The following is a 21,616-nucleotide window of genomic DNA, read 5'->3' on the forward strand; positions in this document are numbered from 1 at the left end:
TCTTGCTAGGGTTCGTGTTAGCATCATCGTCAGGCTTGAGCCCTGTGAGCTCACCTACTAGTTAAGGTTACGCTGATATGGTCTCTCTAGACCATCACCTTAGGTAGGAAAAAAAAAGACATTAGAATATTTTTTCTCTACCTATTCGCTGGTGACAAGAAGCTATTCTAGCTACACACCGAATTGGTTTCGACCCGACTGGATTCACAGCATCACCAGTTTTACATTGTATTCGTGCATACTTTGTCGACGGTAAAAAATAAGTATATAGGAATATACGACAAAGGGAAGATCTTCCACCGAGCGGGTGATATTTGCTCGGTAGACCGACGGTCTCCATGTTGTTGTTCGGAACTTGTATATATGCGCTTTATCTTGTAAATGTCGTAAGCGAGATTCAGGCATCTGTCAATTATCTTGCGTTGTATGATGGCTACCCGCCACAAGTATATGAAGAAAAAAAAACACGTACACACACGCACAAACAATATTTATTTTAAATAAATTTCATTCTAAATACAAAACAGCACTTTGTGCACCAAAAAAGTTTGCTAATTAGACATTTTACAAATTATCACAAGACAAAACTATTTAGATCACCAATTTTATATACAATTCTCGAACTTTAATCAAAATATTTTAATTAAAACCATCTTGACCTACGAAAAACACCTCCTGTATATATACATGAACAATGTGACCACACGTCCTGATTTGGGCGGGGCAGTCCCGCATTCGGGCATTCTGTCCCCAGTTAGGGCGACGTAATTCCGCCTTTTGCAAACAGACTAAACGAAAAATTTATTTTTCAATTCAACATAGAGCTAGAATAGTTTAAATGGGCTAATTTAACAAGAGGTACAGACTATTACAGGGTACCATTTTGTGTTTAGTGCTTTGATTATTTTGTGTTATTCTATCTTCTATAAGAAAATACTTGTAAAACACTAAATACTTTTGGATTATATAATTCCGCTTTGACAAAAAAAAAATGTCAAAAATCACGTTATACATATATCGAAATAGTGACAATATCATGTCACTTAACTGCTTCATGGTGCAGATTTTAGTTAATAAATTAACAAGGCCAAATTGTTTGGTCCCATATTAGGAGTCCCAGTAGTTTGGGAACTAGACTGATATACATGTACATATCTAAATATATAAGTGTACCTATCTACATATCGATGGGTGAAAGGCTGATTGGCTGATTTCACTTGATATGCGACATTTATCTTTGCAATTAAAGGCTCGATCGTTTTATTTGGTATTAGTATTGTTACGCCGGTAAGAGTAACGCCATCTATCGCCGAATAGACGAACGAATAAAGAAGGATTTAGTGGCACCTAGGACGCTCGAGAAGTACAGCGCCATCTATTGTCAGATAGCGGAAACACAATACTCGAAATGTGTGGAATATTCTCGATAATTCTAGGGATGTGGTGTTGGCTATAAAGACGTTGCGGAGATGGTACGCAGTCAGTCAGTAATCAGAACTACTCGAAGCACAACAGCGAACGGATCACCTGAAGCGAAGCGGAAGAAGCGAATTGAGAATTTTAAATTGCTTGTGAAGTCGTCTAAGTGCTAATACAGTGTTAGCTTGTAATTCGGTAGAATTTTTATTTATCCTGAGCCCCAGCGCGTAACAGTATCAATAATTCGATATTTTTAATTGAACTTCATTAAGTTTATCTCGTTCAAGTGGTTGAAGAAGTTGAATTTGTTATGATATTTTTTCCTAATTTTTTACTTTGAATGGTTCTCCTGTTCGAAAATGTCGCTTCAATCAAATAGCTTTTCACCCCTCGACATAGGAAACACCCAGGCGAAAAACAACAAACCTTTTTTTTACTGCCCATGTAGGCAGACGAGCATACGGCCCACCTAATGGTGAGTGGTTACCGTCGCCCATCGACTTTAGTAATGTCCATGCCACTGCTTACCATAAAAGCCACCTGTTCGTCTCCTGAATGTTTACTTGACGCGGGCATCGAAACTACGATCCTCGACCCAGTCAGGGGCTCTACCTCCTGCTCTTGCTGACTGACTACTCATAGACATCTCAATGTGAGTGACCTTGAGAGCCAACTGGAGGTCTGACCGTGAGGACTCTCCTCAACCTAGGTAACTCCTTTTAAACACCGCGTCAGAAATCATAACGTCCTTAACTTAAGATTTTTTCGAGTAACAACTAGCCCTACATATTATCCTTGTCGAATGCACCTCGCTATATTTAACATATTACAGAAACAAACTATAATCATTTGCATTATATTTTACACTATATTCAATAAAATACACTGTAAGAACCGATCTTATTTAGTTTGATACAATCATCACAGAGGAACCCGTCGCTTGCAACGAGGATCGAGTAAATTAACCCACAGACACAGCCCACTGAGTTTCTCTCCGGTTCTTCTCAGTGGGTCGCGTTTCCGATCCGGTGATAGATTCTGCGAAGCACTGCTCTTGCTAAGGCCAGTGTTAGCAACAACTCCGGTTTTGAGCCCCGAGAGCTCACCTACACGCTAGGGTATACGCTAGGCTATAGGGTATACACGCTGATATAGCCTCTCAAGGCTATCAGCATAGGTAGAAGAAAGAGAAAAAAACAGAGGATAATTGGTCATCTATAAAAATATTGTAGAAATATTTTGTTTTTATGCGGCATATTAATCCTTGCTACGATAGGAATAATTTTAACGAATAGTTGAGATAAGCCAAGATAAGCTAACATTTATTTTACATTTCATTTCAATACATCACTTCCAGTGGATGGTATATTTAATCATGTTTTGTTTTTGATTTTTTAATTTTGATTTGGTTCGTAAAGTAAGATAATTATGAATCCTGTAATAACACAGTACAATACAGGTCAAATCGAAGAGTGAAAGGTTATTTGGTTTAAGCGACTTTTTTACAACTTTACAGGGGAGCCATTTAAAGTTGTTGTAAATTTGGAAAAAATATCATGATAATAAACTTCTTCAGCTATTTCAATGGAATAAGCTTAATTGAAGTTCAATTAAAAACATCGAACTGTTGATCTATACTAATATTGTAAAGAGGAAAGATTTGTTTGTTTGTTTGTTTCAAATAGGCTCCGAAACTACTGGACCGATTTGAAAAATTATTTTTCCATTAGAAGCCGACATTGTCCCTGATGAACATAGGCTACTTTTTTTATTTTTTTTTTATTTTTTTTTTGTTTCATGTTTGTTTTAATGTTTCCGAAGCGAAGCGAGGGCGGGTCGCTAGTTATCAAATAAAACGCACCTTTAATTACAAAGATAAATGTCGGGTGTTAAGCTAAACGTCGCTTAAACCAAATAGCCTGTCATCCTTTGAAATATTTACTATTTACATTTTAATTAGGTATATGAAATATTTTTTTTGCATTCTTCCTACTTATTTAAAAGTAAACCTTTGTATTAATAAACTCAATCACTTTATGGCTTTGTAAGTCTCCGAAAATTTCACGTAAAATACCTAATGTATGGATGGAATGTTTTTTCATTTTTGACTTTGGCTGAATTTCAGAATTCATAAACTTTGGATCTGAGACATTAATACCGTTCGCGCCAATTGGAAAAGGCTACCAGCTAGCCAGCAGTTAGGAAAAAAAAGACATATCTTTATTAGTTTATTCAGTGTTATGGACCATGACAATGACGTACACAGGGTGCGTAGATTATACACGTCTGCGTGAATTGAATTGTCCAATCATTCGCGCAATGGCTCGCGTTCAAAATAGACCCGCTTTTCAATCAGAATTGTAATACAAAATTCAAATTAAACACTCTATGCACTCTCTCGCATTTGTTTACAGATACAACAAAACATAATCTATAGCGATTATTATTATTTTCGAATAGGTAATCTTTTCTTAGCATTTTGGCTGAACCACATCCACGGACCTAAACCAAGCGTGTAGTGAAGTTTTATGTTGACGGTATGTTATTATGAGGGGCAATATCGTTTTCGTCTATCTACAAAAAATTCTGACTATTCTACATGTATTCAAGATTGCGGCTTTTTGGAGAGTTATGTATAGGATTTATTATTATTATTATTGTATTAAACACTGCGTCGCCTGGAAAGACGGCAAGACACACTCCGGCGAGGTGGGCAACAATCGGCCGGACTGTTAGGGACTATTGGGAGAGAAACGGCGAACTATTCGGGCATTGTCCAGCAAGACTGCTTTTTGCATCTGGGCCACAACCGACTTTTTGTTGAGACCAAGCCTCTCGAGATGTTATTATTATTATTATTATAATTCAGCCGTTGGGGTCGGAAAGTTCTTGAGTGGCGACCGCGTACCGGAAGACGTAGCGTGGGTAGGTCTCCCACAAGACGGACCCACGATCTATTCAGGTTCGCGCGGATCCGATGGATGCAAGCAGCACAAGACCTATCTTTGTGGTTTGGGGGACAGCTATATCCAGCAGCGGACGTCTATGGGTTGATAGAAATTCTGCAAGTCATCGCAGGACGGCTCCGAAGACCCTCTGTCCTCGCGACATGATAAGCTCCACGGCTCCCACCGACGCCAGTAGCAGCAGTAACGCCAGCACCGCCAAGGCTACTCGACACCGTCTGCGGCGACGCTCGCCCCGGGCCAGACGACGTGATAAGGCCTGACTCTTTGGACCGTCCAGCGTGAACAACGCACTGGCTGCCTGAAAAAACATTTTTTCTTAATTATTTCATTGAACATACTTTTATTGTTCCAAATGTGAACATGACTTTTTTACTGGTGGTAGGACCTCTTGTGAGTCCGTACGGGTGGGTACCACCAACCTGCCTATTTCTGCCGTGAAGCAGTAATGCGTTTCGGCTTGAAGGGTGGGGCAGCCGTTGTAACCATACTCAGACCTTTGAACTTATATCTCAAGGTGGGTGGCACAGTTACGTTGTAGATGTCTATGGGCTCCAGTAACCACTTAACACCAGATGGGCTGTGAGCTCGTCCACCCAAATATCCAATAAAAAATAAAATAAAAAAATGACATATTTGTTTAATATTTTCAGCATTATAAAAGAGTGGTTATTTTTTTATTATAGTTTATTAATATTAATGCAAAATGACATTATTTATTCGTCTAACATTATGTAGTGTATGTTGGCGAACTTAATGCCTAAGAGATTCTCATTCAAGGGTGATGTGGAGAGCATTGGTTTATTATAAAACTAGCGACCCGCCCTCGCTTCGCTTCGGAAACATTAAAATACACATGAAACCAAAAAAAAAAATTAAAAAAATTTAAAAAAAAGTAGCCTATGTTCATCAGGGACAATGTCGGTTTCTAATGGAAAAAGAATTTTTCAAATCGGTCCAGTAGTTTCGGAGCCTATTCGAAACAAACAAACAAATCTTTCCTCTTTATAATATTAGTATAGATTAGTATAGATACACATTCAAAACACAAACACAATGTTTATACTTAGCATATGCTGTTTACTAGTGGCAGAATGTCTTGTGAGTCCGCGCGGGTGGGTACCACCACCCTGCCTATTTCTGCCGTGAAGCAGTTATGCGTTTCGGTTTGAAGGGCGGGGCAACAGCTGTACTTTAAAAACTGATAACTTAGAACTCATTCTCAAGGTGGGTGGCGGCATTTACGTTGTAGATGTCTATGAGATCTGTTGACCACTTAACACCTTATCAATAAAAAACTTAAAAATTTTAAATTAGGCCAGATGTTGTGACTGAAATCGAGAATCACTTTACGAATAAATTGGCAATGCAGTTTTCAATGTTCGTGGAGTACATACATAATAATATTCAACATACGACCAATATAATTAATAACTCATATCCTTTTGCCAACAAAATAACATGAGAGACAATTTGCATTTATTTAATTTTAATTGTCATTGCGCAAAGGACATCCGTTAACACAATACCTTATTAAGAAAAAACAAATTAAAATAATAATAAAAACATACGGATATTGCACATTTTTAATTGTATTTTACAACTATATATTATAATGTCATTTATATTTTGCAATACCTTAAAGTTACAAGGTTGGGAAAGCAATAGGAAACCAATAACTGTTATTTTTCTAAATTCCCTCTCAAATTACTAAAAATACGTGAAAACTTTTGATGCGTTATGTCATTTGTGGCCAATAAAATGCGACAAGGGAACTGTAAATCATGCTAAAACCATTAACCACATATGCAGGACGTGCTTTTAATAGCTTGTCATCTAATATTTATGTTTGTTTGTATATCCCAGAATCTTTGAACGTTATTATCATGGACTTCAAAACGTTCATTTAACTTGAAAATTTGCACTGGCATGAAATATTAAATTTCCTCACTTTTGCTAGTATCGTCGGGGTTATGCTAGCTTCAACGAACATATTTTTTTAATTTTTTTTTTATTGCTTAGTTAGGTGGACTAGCTCACAGCCCACCTGGTGTTAAGTGGTTACTGGAACCCATAGACATCTACAGCGTAAATGCGCCACCCATCTTGAGACATAAGTTCTAAGGTCTCAATGTAGTTACAACGGCTACCCCACCCTTCAAACCATAACGCATTACTGCTTCACGGCAGAAATAGACAGGACGGTGGTACCTACATATGCGGACTCACAAGAGGTCCTAACACCAGTGTAGGCAAACTCACAGGACTCAACCTTAGAGATTGCGAACGTCTGCCTTAGCAAGAGCCCATTTCAGAAAGCAGCAAGCTGAGAATGCCAATGACATTTTTTTCATTGCCTATTCGCTGGTAGTCTAAGGGACTAAGGGGCTCAACCTGAGAGAATGGCTAACACTAGCCCCAGCTGGGGAAATGCTTCGCTGAATCTAGCACCGGATTGGAATCGCGATTTCAAATGGCTATGCGAGCCAAAGGTTTTCCCTCTACTAGATGGACTGTATTTTATTTTTTAGATGCATAACTATCTCGCGGCCCATCTGATGGTTAAGACAAGAGCACACATAGATGAATATTAATGTCGCCATCCACTATGAGACATAAATTCCCAGTAGAATTGTAATTCGTCTTTGTAATCTTCGCTAGTGTGTCAAGTGTCAAAGCGATAGGAAGAGAACAGGGAAAATACGTTCGCTACGGACGTATAACATAGTCCGTGCCTCTTCTTATTGTTATTGAAGTGAAACTTCTAATGCGACTTCCAACAAGGTTGCGTTAAACTTTTAACGCTACCATGGAATAGAAAGAGACAGAGCGAGAGTGAATGCGTGGCACTCGAACGCATGCGCGTAGTATACTTGTTACAGGCCAGCGCGAGCGTTAGCAACGAGTAACGTCCAATACTTAAATGAAGTATTTAAAAAAATACATTTATTTTTCTATCTATAATTTAAAATACATATAAAATAAATGTTGAAGATGTCGCATCTCTTATACACAGCATTGCCTATTAAAAGAGCAATCTGATTTAAGGATGAAAAATGAGGAAAACCACAACACTACACATCGGAAAAGAAGTTTCACTTCATTCACGTGCACAAAGTTGCACGCGCGCTGTTTTATTATTATTATTATTATTCGATTATTCGTGGATTATTCGTGTATCCAGTCGAATGCTCCCATTGCTAACTATACATTATGTAGCGTCCACGGAAAGGCTAATCGATATTGCTCGACAATTCCAAAACAATACGTAACATCATAACTGAACAAACGTTATGTAGTTAATATTTATAATAACTCGGCGCGGTAACGATCGAACGAATCTCATTTATCAATTTACAAAACACACCGGCCGTTGTTGAGAAACATACGCGTCTCAAACATTACGTGTTTGAAAACGTCAAGCCAAAATATTATCTAATTTTAACGATCAAAAGGAATTTTTAGAACATCATTCTAGAGATTCTTCTAGAAATTTTAACATCGTTAAATTTATAAACTACTAACAAATGACTGACTCGGCGGTGCAGTGGTTGGCGCACCCGACTATTGCCCCAAAGGTCACGGGTTCGATTCCCGCTTAGGGAAAACGTTCGTGTGGTGAGCTAGTTTGTTTGCTATTTGTCTGGATGTTTATGAGTTCAAGTTTTACAGTACAACGGCTGCCCGACCCTTCGAACCGAAATACATTACTGCTTCACGGCAGAAATAGGCGGAGTGGTGGTACCTACCCGTGCGGACTCACAAGACGTCCTATCACCAGTAATTACGCAAAATATAATTTTGCGGATTTGATTTTTATTACACAAACATTTATTATTTAAGTATTGTACACATTATATATTATTCCTTCACCGTGGAAGTCAATCGTGAACATTTGTCAAGTACGTATTTCATTAGAAAAATTGCTACCGGCCTGCGGGATTCGAACACCGATGCATCGCTAGATAGATACGAATGCACCGGGCGTTTTACCACGACGACATCAAAGTTTTAATAATACTAAATATGAATTCCACCCCTCACCTTCAGATATGAATTCGGCATCAGTATCAAGTCATATTGTCTCAAAATGACTTTTAATTATAAATAATTTAGTTTATTTCATTGAATTATTTCGTTACGTAAATAGATTTCGTAAAATGTTTTAGTTATCTGGTGTGCTTACCATAGAAAATATTACGCTAGAAAATTACTCTCGAATTTCCCTAAAAAAAATTAGTATACAAAAATTATCCAGCCACATGCGACCTCGTAAGCTATTACCGGTACATTCAACATTTTGAAACAGCGGTCGCGCACAACCCAAATTCACCCGACGTCGTAAACATAAAAATCAATAAAACTTTATGAAACAAATCATTAATAAGTTACAACTTTAATTAAAGTGTGAAGTAATCAGAGATCGTTAAGATCTTGTTACAATGTATTTTTAAAATGTTTTTTTTTTATGAATGAAAGATTACTGGTGGCCCGGAGGAGGCCTTTCCAGTTTCACCAGGACAGGTGGGCGAGCAAAGGCTCAGCCAGGAGGGGTGGGGTTTGCTAACAACTGCCCGAGCGCCTCCGGAGGAGACCTAACAACTCAAGAGCAATTGCTTCGCGAATGAATCTACTACCGGATCGGAATCGCAGAGAAGATCCGGCGAGAAACTCAGCGGGCTGATGCATGGATTAGGTTGCACATCGACCTCTTTGTCGAGTTCGACGAGCATTTTAAAGTCTTTATGGACGCCGCCACACGAGACGACTGTTAAAGCGGCGTCTTCTTCTCAGTCGGACACTCTTGTCAGAGTGGTCGTGGCTGCGCTGGCGCTGTATGTGCAGAAGCATCCGTTAGGTCGCCCATGCTTCTGACGACCGCCCTCCAAGCAATGCGCTTCCAGATCTGGCGGTTCGAAGCGTTTCGAGAACATTCGACCATAGTGGACCCAGTTGCCTTCTTTACTAGGTCAGTCCAGCGGCCGCGTGATCTCCTGCCTTCCACCCGGCCTTGGACTACCGGACTCTTCATCGAGTGCTCTATTCTGGAGATGTGACCAAAGAACTTTAAAACCCTTAGTTGCACAGTTGGTGCGGTGTGCGATCATAGATTAATTAGAGAAGCAACAAATGACGAGTAAATGAGTGTGTTAATTCAATTTGAAGAGTTGTAACTAGCGTTATATGTATAATAGAAGGCTATTTATTACAAATACTATATGATTATTTAAAAATTGAATTATTTTGTACAGAGTAATTCAACACGTAGCCGGTATAAAGTAGCTTTTTTTCTACATAATTACTGCTATCAGACAAGAATATGTGCTATCGTACAAGAATATAGAGAAGATAAGGGTTCGCATAAGCTTTATCTTAGTTTTTTTGCCCACACTAGGCCTAGCATAAACAAAAAAACTAAGATAAAGCTTATGCGAACCTATATCTTCTCTATATTCTTGTACGCTTCCGAGACGTGGATCCTCAAAGCCCGTATCCGATCGAGAATTGATGCATTTGAAATGTGGTGTTGGCGCAAAATGTTGGGCATATCATATACGGAGCGCCGAACAAATGTGTCAATTCTCTCGGAGCTAAACATCAAGACCTGTCTATCTACAATCTGTATGCAGCGTCTCCTCAAGTTCTTCGGACACGTGGCCCGATGAAATCCTGAAAACTAATACTTGTAAGTCACGTGGAAAGAAAGAGAAGTCGAGGAAGATTGCCAACCAGGTGGACGGACATTTTCAAGGAGGCCACAAACACCAGCGTCCCGGGCGCCATTAAGCAGGCCGAATGCAGGCAACATTGGAGGAAGCTGGTGCAAAAACTAGACCAAGGTGGTCACGACCCTCAGTGATGAGGAAGCGACAAAGGAGAAGGCCTAGCAAGAGCAGTGCCTCTTTGAATCTACTACCGGACCGGAATCACGACCCACTGAGAAAATTCGGCAAGAAACTCAGTGGGTTAAACTGGTTAATGGTTGGGCATCTCAAGAAACCTGACGCTGATTAGCGCAAAGACGCTAGCTATTCCTAAAGAATTTAATATTATGCCGAAATCGCAAGCACTATGTGTCCGTAATAATCTTTCAACGGAGAATTCGACAAATTAGTTTTCCCCAAGTCAATTTATGAGCACAGAATGTGATCGCCTATCAAAACACACCGTCCCACTCTTAAGGTTGGAACGTGCTACTGCTTCCCAGTAGCGATGGGCAGTGGCGGTACCTAGACTGGTGCGGACTCGCAAGATTACCAGGTGATGAGATTAACACAAATTACCTTGTCTAATTTCGTTATTGAGTTTAATCTTTTTTTTATTGCCCTTGTAGGCAGACGAGCATACGGCCCACCTGATGGTGAGCGGTTACCGTCGCCCATGGACTTCAGCAATGTCAGAGGCAGAGTCAAGCTTCTGCCTACTACTTGTGACCTTTGTTGCGGGTATAGCAAGCATTGCTGTCTGCGAGTTCAAATCATCTTTATTAATTAAATCTATTTTTACAATTAAAATATCGCGTTTTTCACTACCATTAAATTGTTTCCGGACAATAATCAAGTTTCAACTTTTCTTAGCGTTGGAAACAATATAACGATTCTTAAAGTTAGAAACAATATAATGGCAATAGAAACACTACATTAATCTATAAAAGTAGTTTTGTGTCCAATATTCGCAAAAATCGAAGAAAATATATTTATATCTTTGTACATTTTTTTGATTATTATAATTTTATTGTGTATTAATTTTCCGTAATAACATAAAATCAAATGTTAAATTAATATCCAAGATTTAATTAAAACGATAAAATAAATGGAAATGATCGAAATCAGTTTCGACAGAAATCTAATTTGTCATTAGTAATTAAAACATAATAATATAGTAATTAAAACATAATAACTTTGTACATAATTGTGAGTAGGCCGTAAAAGCTCTATTCTCCTCCGCGCCCCCACTCATACCGCGTAAGGCGGGTGTAAAACGCTTCACGGAGAGGAGCTTTTACTATCGAACTGGTAGCTTAAACCCACTGTTAATATGAAATGTTGCGAAAACTTACGGACCACGACCGGCGCCATGTCAAGATCGGCGGATTTGGGTGTTGCAATTTTAATACTTTATATTGTAAGACACGACATTCATTACGATATCGTGTGGTGTCCATGACTTTAGTTGTTCTCAAATAATACTTTAATGTGAGCAGCGTTTAGTTTACTTGGATTTTGTTTAATCTTCGGTTCGGAGTCGGATTCAGGGCGAAGTCAACATTATGAGCGTTATTCTAAAGAATATTTGGCGTTTAGGTGTGAGTGTCCTTTTTTGTTATGTTGTGTGGTGACCATAACAGCAAGAAAATTCAAGTTTGCAAACGTTAAATTTATAAATATTGATATGAATTTTTTGCCAACATTTTCATTAGCGCCGATGTCCACAGCCCCCCTTGTGTTAGGTTAGGTTAGTGTAATAAGAAACAAAAATTGAAATGAATTACCTACATTCAAATATAAATCCAAAAAAATATTGTTCGAAAATTGAAAAAATATATTCCAGGTATATGTACGTTGAAATGAAGGAAACCTTATTTTATCATGACGATAAATCGCAACATAAAAATCGTATATTATAAATTTTAACTATTTCTACCACTAATATTCCAGTGCATAAATAGGTATTTGAGACGTATATCGCGTAATTTTAATGTTTGTCTGTAAACTAAACAGTTGGAAACACAAGTCTATAATATTTTTTTAACCTTCATTGTAAAATAGCAACAAATACAGATGTAAAAAACAAAAATTACAAGAAAAACATAAACCACCTTAACAAAACTACTGCAAAACAAATTAATATGCGATAAAAAGTTTAAATAAATAATTGCATATTCTTGTATAACTTTAATATAACTTGAATATTACGATAATTTAATATAGTTACAATTATTGTTATTATTGGGAGTCAAAAACAAAACCTGCAAATTGACTTCATCTCATTCGGAGCCTCAAAAAAACTATGCATAGATCCATACGCTAATAAATAACAATTAATTACATTCCATGATTAGCGAAGCTGTCACGTGAGCGAAATTAAGACTCCAACCTAATCTAACCATTTATCACCTGATATTAAGTGGTTACTGGAGCCCATAGACATCTACAAAGTAAATGCGCCACCCACCTCGAGATATAAGTTCTAAGGTCTCAAGTATAGTTACAACAGCTGCCCCACCCTTCAAACCGAAACGCATTACTGCTTCGCGGCAGAAATAGGCAGGGCGGTGGTACCTACCCGTGCGGACTCACAAGAGGTCCTACCACCAGTAAATAACGAAATCATAACAAAATTGAATTAGTAATGGGTTATCTAACCGCACTGTGATTACTGCGGATTAAATATTTACATAAAGCCATCCTGTTTCTGTAACCTAATTGAATTTAATATTAAATCAAGATTAGAAAACTTTCTCAAGCAAAAGTGTATGCAGTGTCCAGCAGATTACGTACTAAACCAGTTTTATCTGAAGAAACTATGTAGGATAGCTTAGGATTATTTCCTATGTTTGATCGTATTTTATTATGGTCATGGCAATCAAAATGAAACTCACGTGTGAAAACGAGAATCATGTGCCGGTAAGGAAAAGCTATAATGTTTTGCTGTCTCCCTCGCACGCCAAGTCGTAATAGCAATGACGTCATGAGCCGCTATGTGCGTCCTTTTCATATTTGTTTCATAATAAGACTTTTTTTATTGTTAGATGGGTGGACGAGCTCACAGCCCACCTGGTGTTAAATGGTTACTGGAGCCCATAGACATCTACAACGTAAATGCGCCACCCACCTTGAGACATAAGTTCTAAGATCTCAAGTATAGTTACAACGGCTGCCCCACCCTTCAAACCGAAACGTATTACTGCTTCGCGGCAGAAATAGGCAGGGTGGTGGCATCCACCCATGCGGACTCACAAGACGTCCTACCACCGAACCAATTAGGAAAGCCAAACAATCTTCATCTATTTCGATACAAATTTAATTGGCAAATATTTAGAATCACTGACCCAATACTGGTTTATAATAAAACCAACATAGCCTTTAACTAACTCAGTGGAGCAGAAGTTAGCGCCACTGACTCTTGCGTCAAGGGTCGTGGGGTCGATTCCTACATCGGGCAAACATTCGTGTGATTGCTTGTTTCTTCTTGTCTGGGCTTTTATTATCTATAACCTCAAGCACTGGTCACCGTCCTTGCCGACCCCGTCACTTGCGACGAAGAGTTCGACGAGTAAATTAACCCATAGACCCTAGCCCACTGAGTTTCTCGCCGGATCTTTGAGCCTTTGAGCTCACCTATTCGCCCGGTTACGCTGACATAGCCTCTCAAGGCTATCAGGTTAGGTAGGAAAAAAAGAAAAAGGAAAAAAAAAAATAGGTATGCATAAAAAGGTACGCATATATTTAAAAGTAAATTTATCAGTCTCAGGTACCTATAAAACAAGTAATCCTGTGTGTGTGTAAAAGCGTGTGTAATTCGTTCCCGGCTATTTCATTACTTATTATTATACCTCTACCGTTCAAATGACTCCAACATTGAATACCATTCAATATATTGACCCAGAGAGCCCGATTAGTTTGGGAAGTCCCTTCCAATGGTCTCTAATATTATGAAGACTTGGACTTCCGCAGCGTATTTACTTTTTTTTCCCTACCTATGCTGATAGCCTTGAGAGGCTATTTCAGCTTCACCCTAACGTTTGTAGGTGAGCTCGCGGGGCTCAACCGGAGAGTTGCTAACACTGACCCGTGCTTGTGGTGCCTAAAAGCACCGTTAATGGTTCAGGAGGATCCGTAATGACGTGCTTAGGGCGACGTCGACGGTTTACCATTCGGTCTACTGGGACGGGTATGTAGTTTCCAGCGGCTACGATGAGAGGGTTCTCATGTCGTGCCGCCTTCCCAAAATGGCGCAGCGATGCCGACTGTAGGTACTTACTAAACGAGTTGAACTCCAGGTCATCGTGGAGATCCACGTTCCTCAGGAACCATGGTGCTCCGACGGCTATCCTGCAGAATCGGGATTGAATAACCTGAAGGGATTTCAAGTGGGTGCGGGCTGCGTGAGCGAACACTACGCTTGCATACGTCATGACGGGGCGTATACAAGTTTTGTAGAGAGTTACCTTATTGCGGAGGGACAGTTTGCTACGACTACAAAGCATTGGGTAGAGTCGTCCTAGTATAAACGCGGCGCGATCGCGTACCTTTTTATGTGGGGACGGAATGTCATCCCTCTGTCGAGGGTGACGCCTAGGTATTTGAGCTTCGAGGCTAACGGTATGGGCTAGCCAAAGAGACTGATGGGGCTAACGGCGGAGGTGTTTGTGCGCCTATTAAGGAGTGGGATGCTCGAAGTGATTTTCGGAGGGCGACCCCTTTTGAAGAGCACCACTGTGCTTTTCGTGGGGTTGATGTCTATTCGCCACTTCCGGAACCACTGTCCCATGGTGGTTACTGCGATCTGGAGTCGCCGATGAAGCAACGACGAAGCAACGAGCGTATTTACAATTTCGCAATAACATAAGCCCATAAACTTGACATAAACGTATCACGCGGGTCAAACGTTAACCGCGGAAACATTCCACGTTATATAACTTAGCAGCGGGCACTCCAACTTTACTGGTCCAGTATTTACATTACGCAACCTTAGAGGCAGTAGATTGTTCTACTCAAACTATGGCTGTTTAGGCTTTGAGAAGTACCACGCTTATGGAAGTTAAACCAAGCTATGGAAAACTGAAGTATTTTCTTAATTAAAATTTAATGCATTGAATAAAATTTGAATTGAAATTGAAAATTTGTAATTGAATAATGAATAAAATTTAACGCATTGTAGATTTTTTGTAAAAGTCTACTGCAGCTGTGAAGGTCTGTCTCCAGCATCTTTACCGCAATCTTCAGTCTACTCTAGCTAGCAACTTCCTCGAAATATCAATTATTTCGTAATTTTTCGTAATTATAAGCATATTTTCGAAAGGATGTAGCACAGTAATAATAAAAAAAAAACAAAGAAATTATTCCCTGCTGCCCACCAGTGCAAAGTCAGGGCGAGTTGCATGTAATTTGTTTTCTTCAATATAATTGAAAATACTTTAATGTACATACTGAAGTCGTCGTGGCCTAAATGATAAGACGCCCGATACATTCGTATCTAGCGATGCAAAGGTGTTGAAATCCCACAGACAAGTACCATTATTTCTAATGAAATACGCACTTAACAAATGTTCACTATTGACTTCCACGGTGAAGAAATAACATCGTGTAAACTTGCAAAATTATAATTTGCGTAATTACTGGTGGTAGGACGTCTTGTGAGTCTGCGCGGGTAGGTATTACCACCCTGCCTATTTCTGTAGTGAAGCAGTAATGCGTTTCGATTTAAAGGGCGAGGCAAACATTGTATTATAAAATCTGAGATCTTAGAACTATATTATTATGATCTATCGGCTTCGGTAACCACTTAATACCAGGTGGACCGCGAGATCGACCATCCATCTAAGCATTAAAAGAAACCATTTTCTCATCAATTCTCCTTCAGTTTATTTCACTATTAAAAAATGGCTGGTTTTAGAGCGTTCAAAATTTGACACTGCCAATCCGCCTTGTAGCCACAAAATAAGATTTGCTGACTTGACTAAATCAATGCAAATATAACACACAGTGCCTATAAAGAAGCGGTATAGTAAAAATTGGGCACTTTTTTCCGTTCTACTGTGTTACGTGACACACATTTCTTGACAACCGAAGCAATTACGCATACTTGTATTGTTCTTGCCAATTTATTTAAATCTGTATAACTATGAAATTACCCGCTCCTTGGAGTGTTTCCATTGGTTTGTATTAACATACGCTATTCGCTTAATATAAATATAGTTAAAATGAATGCCTCGGTGATGGAGTAGTTAGCGGCTCTGACTATTGCGCCTAGGGTCGTGGGCGCGATCCCACATCGGGCAAAGTTTTCTGTGAGAACAGGTTCCTTTGCTCTTTGTCTGGGCGTTTATTATCTATATATGTATATAAGTCGTCGTGGCCTAAAGAATAATGCGTCCGGTGCATTCGTGTTGAGCGATGTACCGGTGTTCGAATCTCAGGCGAGTACCAATTTTTCTAATGAAATACGTAAAATGATTCACGATTGATTTCCACAGTGAAGAGATAACATTATGTAGAAAAAATCCAACCCGCAAAATTATAATTTGTGTCATTACTGGTGGTAGGACCTCTTGTGAGTCCGCACGGGTAGGTACCACCACCCTACCTATTTCTGCAGTAGTAATGCGTTTCGGTTTCAAGGGCGGGGCAGCCGTTGTAACTATACTGAGACCTTATATCTCAAGGTGGGTGGCGCATTTACGTTATAGATGTCTATGGGCTCCAGTAACCACTAAACACAAGATGGGCTGTGAGCTCGTCCACCAATCTAAGCAATAAAAAAATAACGAACTGAAAATATAGAGTTTAATTGACAGAGTTACCGTATCGTGGACTCCATTGGGAACGTGCCATATGTCCCAAGGTTTGTCGGTTTTGTCATACCATCCGTTCTCCAGTTGATTGTCTAACGGCTCACCACTATCTACCCTACTTAAATGTGACGAAACATTAAATTACTGATCCACTGTATTGTAGCCGTGTTATTGAACAGTAATCAAAGTTAATGATCATAGAAGCATTATTACACAATGATGGGTCCGTGTGTGGTCACAGAGCGCATTAAGGCTGTGAATAAGAAAGAAGGCCAATTACGATGATTCTTGATAAAAACACCAAAGATTTTTATCACAAAATGTACATTTCACGAATGCTATTGCTACTTTCGTTAGTAGATATGGTAAATGACAAACCGCGACTAAAAAACGATTTATCATTTAAAAAAAATATTGCATAGATAGGTGGACGGGCTCACAGCCCACCTGCTATTAAGTGGTTACCGGAGTTTATAGACATCTACAACGTAAATGCCGCCACCCACCTTGAGATATAAGTTCCAAGGTCTCAGTATAGTTAGAACGGCTGCCCCACCCTTCAAACCGAAACGCATTATTACTTCACGGCAGAAATAGGCAGGGTTATGGTACCCACCCGTGCGGGCTCACAAGAGGTCCTACCACCAGTAATATACATTACATTTTAATCTACGTTCATAATTAATCAAAGTTGATCACGCATCCAAAGCCTTGACACACATGTTAAATTAAAATGTTTTTGTATATCATTCGTTCGTATAATTAATACATAACTATTACCTCTTTTGTATTACTTAATGTTATCATTAATTGCCTTCGCAGCTTCCAAGTAATCAACTGTTTACGGATCTCTGAATTCAACTAGAGTTGTCGAAGGTAATTTATGATCGTTAACTAAGAAATAAATATGTGTACATGTCGCAGTGAGTATTTTAATGTTAAGAAATTGGTTTGACTACTTGTAGAATTGAAAACATCCAGTGACGCCAGTGTCTTTTTTTTTTATTGCTTAGATGGGTGGCACGGGTAGCAGTAATGCGCATCGGTTTGAAGGGTGGGGCAGCCGTTGTAACTATACTGAGACCTTAGAACTTATATCTCGAGGTGGGTGGCGCGTTTACGTTGTAGATGTCTATGGGCTCCAGTAACCACTTAATATCAGGTGGGCTGTGAGCTCGTCCACCCATCTAAGCAATAAAAAATAAAAAAAAATAAAAAAAATGTACCTAGAAGAGCGTACAGTTAGTCCGAATGAGATTTAACGGAATAAAGTTATCGTGGACTAAAAGATAATATGCCTGATGTACAAGTACATTATCCAGGGATGCGATTGTACCGGGGTTCAAATCCCGCAGGCAGATACAATTTTTTTAAGAATATACATACTTAACATGCATTTGTTTTATTGCTTATATGGTTGGACGAGCTAAGAGCCCGCCTGGTGTTAAGTGGTTACTGGAGTCCATAGACATCTACAACGTAAATGCGCCACCCACCTTGAGATATAAGTTCTAAGGTCTCAGTATAGCTACAACGGCTGCCCCACCCGTCAAACCGAAACGCATTAATGCTTCACGGCAGAAATAGGTACGGTGGTGGTACCCACCCGTGCGTACTTACAAGTGGTTGTACTACCAGTAATTACGCAAATTATAATTTTGCGGGTTTGATTTTTATTACATGATGTTATTCCTTCACCGTGGAAGTCGCTTATGAGTTCCACGACGAAGGAAGAAAGGAATATCGCGTTATAGAATTCACCCTCAAAATATGTAAATATGCTAAAAACCAAATGACGCGCGAGGTCAACAACCTCGAGGGAACAGGAAGTTACAGTGAAGCCTGATCCCAAGGAATTTGAGATACGGAACGATGCAAAAACATGGCCCAGTCACATCATCCCTCGATCAAGATTCCTCGAAAAATGTCATATCTTTTTTAAACTGGAACTCACTATTCAGGTCAGCATCAATATCAAACTAACGAAAAGCTCAGTCGTGCTCATCATAAAGGGTCGCCTTTTCGACACTATTGTGTGCCTAATTTTTTAACTTTCTCGATAGCGTAAAAGTTAACTCAATTTTGTATGCAATTGGAACAGCGCCCCTAGCGGCAAACGTAGGCAAACGTTCCAATTCCATACAATTTTTTTTTTTTTTTTTTTATTGCTTAGATGGGTGGACGAGCTCACAGCCCACCTGTTGTTAAGTGGTTACTGGAGCCCATAGACATCTACAACGTAAATGCGCCACCCACCTTGAGATATAAGTTGTAAGGTCTCAGTATAGTTACAACGGCTGCCCCACCCTTCAAACCGAAACGCATTACTGCTTCACGGCAGAAATAGGCAGGGCGGTGGTACCTACCCGTGCGGACTCACAAGAGGTCCTACCACCAGTATTTTGAGTTAAGTTTTACGCTATCGTCAACGTTCAAAAACTCGCACCAAGCACACTGATTCTTGGGTACTATTTCGTCTTGAGTTAGGTGCGATAACTCCATTCCCGCCATAAAAATCTTTGGCTAGCCCATACCGTGGGACTCGAAAGCCAAACACCCTCTCGTCAATTTATTCTCACGCATGCCAAGTACTACAGACGTTTTTTTTTTTTTGTTTCGCTTTTCCGTAATCATAACACAAACGTACCAAAGAAGTCACAGCAATAACGTTCGACCAGAAATTAGACTAAAATAATTACGTTGAGTAAACAAAATGTCCACATACTTTCAAATTACTGAGTCACCTGTCGCAACATCCCCGGCGGCAAGGCAGCCCGTGCTCACGCGACCATATTGACTATTCATTTAATGTCATTTACACTATGATCAAGGATGTGGACTATATCACCAAACTGCCGGTACCCTAATGAATTGCGTGGCTTGGAAGAGGCCACGTAATTACCCTACCTCGATTTTAGGGCAGGTATCCACATAGTGATCATCATAGTCAGTTGTTCTTGGCAGAGCAGTCGTGGTCATGTGGAATTCTTGATTATTAAAGCCTTATTAAGATTATTAAAGCGTAAACATCTGTCGTTTTCCATAGTTTGCGAACCGAGGCCCGGCGCACACACTCGTTAAGTGGGAATTCAGTAAGGTCTTTCACCTGATCAGTCCAGCGCATGGGCATTCGTCCACGAGATCTCTAACCATTGACCCTAATCTGAACAACAAGTTTCTCGATAGACTCTGCTGGCCGTCGCGATACGTGTCCAAAATATCGAAGAATCCTGGATTGCACTGTTGACGACAACCTGTGAGAGATATGTTATATCCACATAGTACTCAAACATAATTTTAATGTCACTTTTAATGCCAAATATTGTTTGCGTGACTTATCACCCCGCACCCAAATTAAATCTTCTTCTTTTTCTCCACCTTATCTCACTAGGTGGAGTCGGCACAGCGAATTTTTCTATTCCATTCTCCTCTATCAGCCGTTATTTCAACACTCACAACTCTCTCTCTCTCTCATATCGTCATTCACACACTCCGTCCATGTCTTCTTCGATCGACCTCTTCCCTTCTATCCAAAAGCAAATATCTAGGTATTTAAAAAAAAAGGAATATACAGTGGCTATAACTACCGAAAATGTTTCACAACGTTTTTTTAAAAACGAAAACTGTTGAAGGACAATCAATCACAATCAATTAGCCGCGCTAACACCTCCTAATTAAGTTTTAAGTCATCCACGAAATTAATAACGCTCTAAACTATTCAATAAGACAATCGATTTTGAACTTTAACGAACAGAGATTTAGGTGCGTTTCTGTTTGTAAAGCTTGGTTGACATGCAAAACTTACGTAGCGCCTGTAGGGCTACTACTTAAATATCGTTCAATTAATTTATTCACCAACGCAGTCGCATTGAATTAGCATTGCCGATAATTCATGCAACAAAGCGCCAAGCTTCAGCGCGTGTGAACATTACGAATATTATAAGACTAGCAAGCATCGAATACAGTAAGCTATACAAAAAGTGTGCAAATGTAAATGTAAAACAAATACAATCATAATTAAAATTTATTATAGTTTATGTATGAGCTTACTTATTGCTTGGCGACAAACCACCGCCTACTCGACGAGCGCCATATTCGTCATGTTATGTTTTTATAATGTCTCTGGGGTCCAAATTTGAAATAACAGAATTATAAATCTATTGAACTAAAAGACCTTCACCTACAAGGCCGCTGGAAGATCCCCTTTTTTTTCTCTACCTAAGCTGATAGCCTTGAAAGGCCATTTCAGCGTAACCCTAACGAGTAGGTGACCTCACGTGGCTCAAACCTGACGACGTTGCTAACACTAACCCTAACAAGAGCAGTGCTTCGCAGAATCTATCACCGGATCGGAAACGCGACCCACTGAGAATATCCGGCGAGAAACTCAGTGTGCTGTGTCTATGGGTTAATTTACCGGGGTAAAATTGACAGGTATATTATGACATTTTTACTGGTGGTAGGACCTCTTGTGAGTCCGCGCGGGTGGGTACCACCACCCTGCCTATTTCTGCCGTGAAGCAGTAATGCGTTTCGGTTTGAAGGGTGGGGCAGCCGTCGTTACTATACTTGAGACCTTAGAACTTGTATCTCAAGGTGGGTGGCGCATTTACGTTGTGGATGTCTATGGGCTCCAGTAACCACTCAACATCAGGTGGGCTGTGAGCTCGTCCACCCATCTAAGCAATAAAAAAAAAAAAAAAAAAAAAAAAAA

The 21,616-nt window shown here is 39.6% G+C and overlaps 1 protein-coding gene across 2 annotated transcripts in view; it reads right to left on the bottom strand.

Moving 5' to 3' along the window:
* Positions 1 to 475: 475 nt before the first annotated feature.
* The window catches only part of LOC114239481 (uncharacterized), a 44,739-nt gene continuing 23,598 nt past the window's right edge, over positions 476 to 21,616 (bottom strand). The window contains exon 6 of one of the 2 annotated variants that reach the window (XM_028169689.2): positions 476 to 4,686. In XM_028169689.2, coding sequence (XP_028025490.2) covers positions 4,489 to 4,686 — 198 coding nt within the window. In that variant the 3' untranslated portion in view covers positions 476 to 4,488. The remainder of the gene's footprint in view (positions 4,687 to 21,616) is intronic. The other variant, XM_028169688.2, reaches the window with a different exon arrangement.

Source organism: Bombyx mandarina, chromosome 19 (assembly GCF_030267445.1).
Source record: "Bombyx mandarina strain Sakado chromosome 19, ASM3026744v2".
NCBI lineage: Eukaryota > Metazoa > Arthropoda > Insecta > Lepidoptera > Bombycidae > Bombyx > Bombyx mandarina.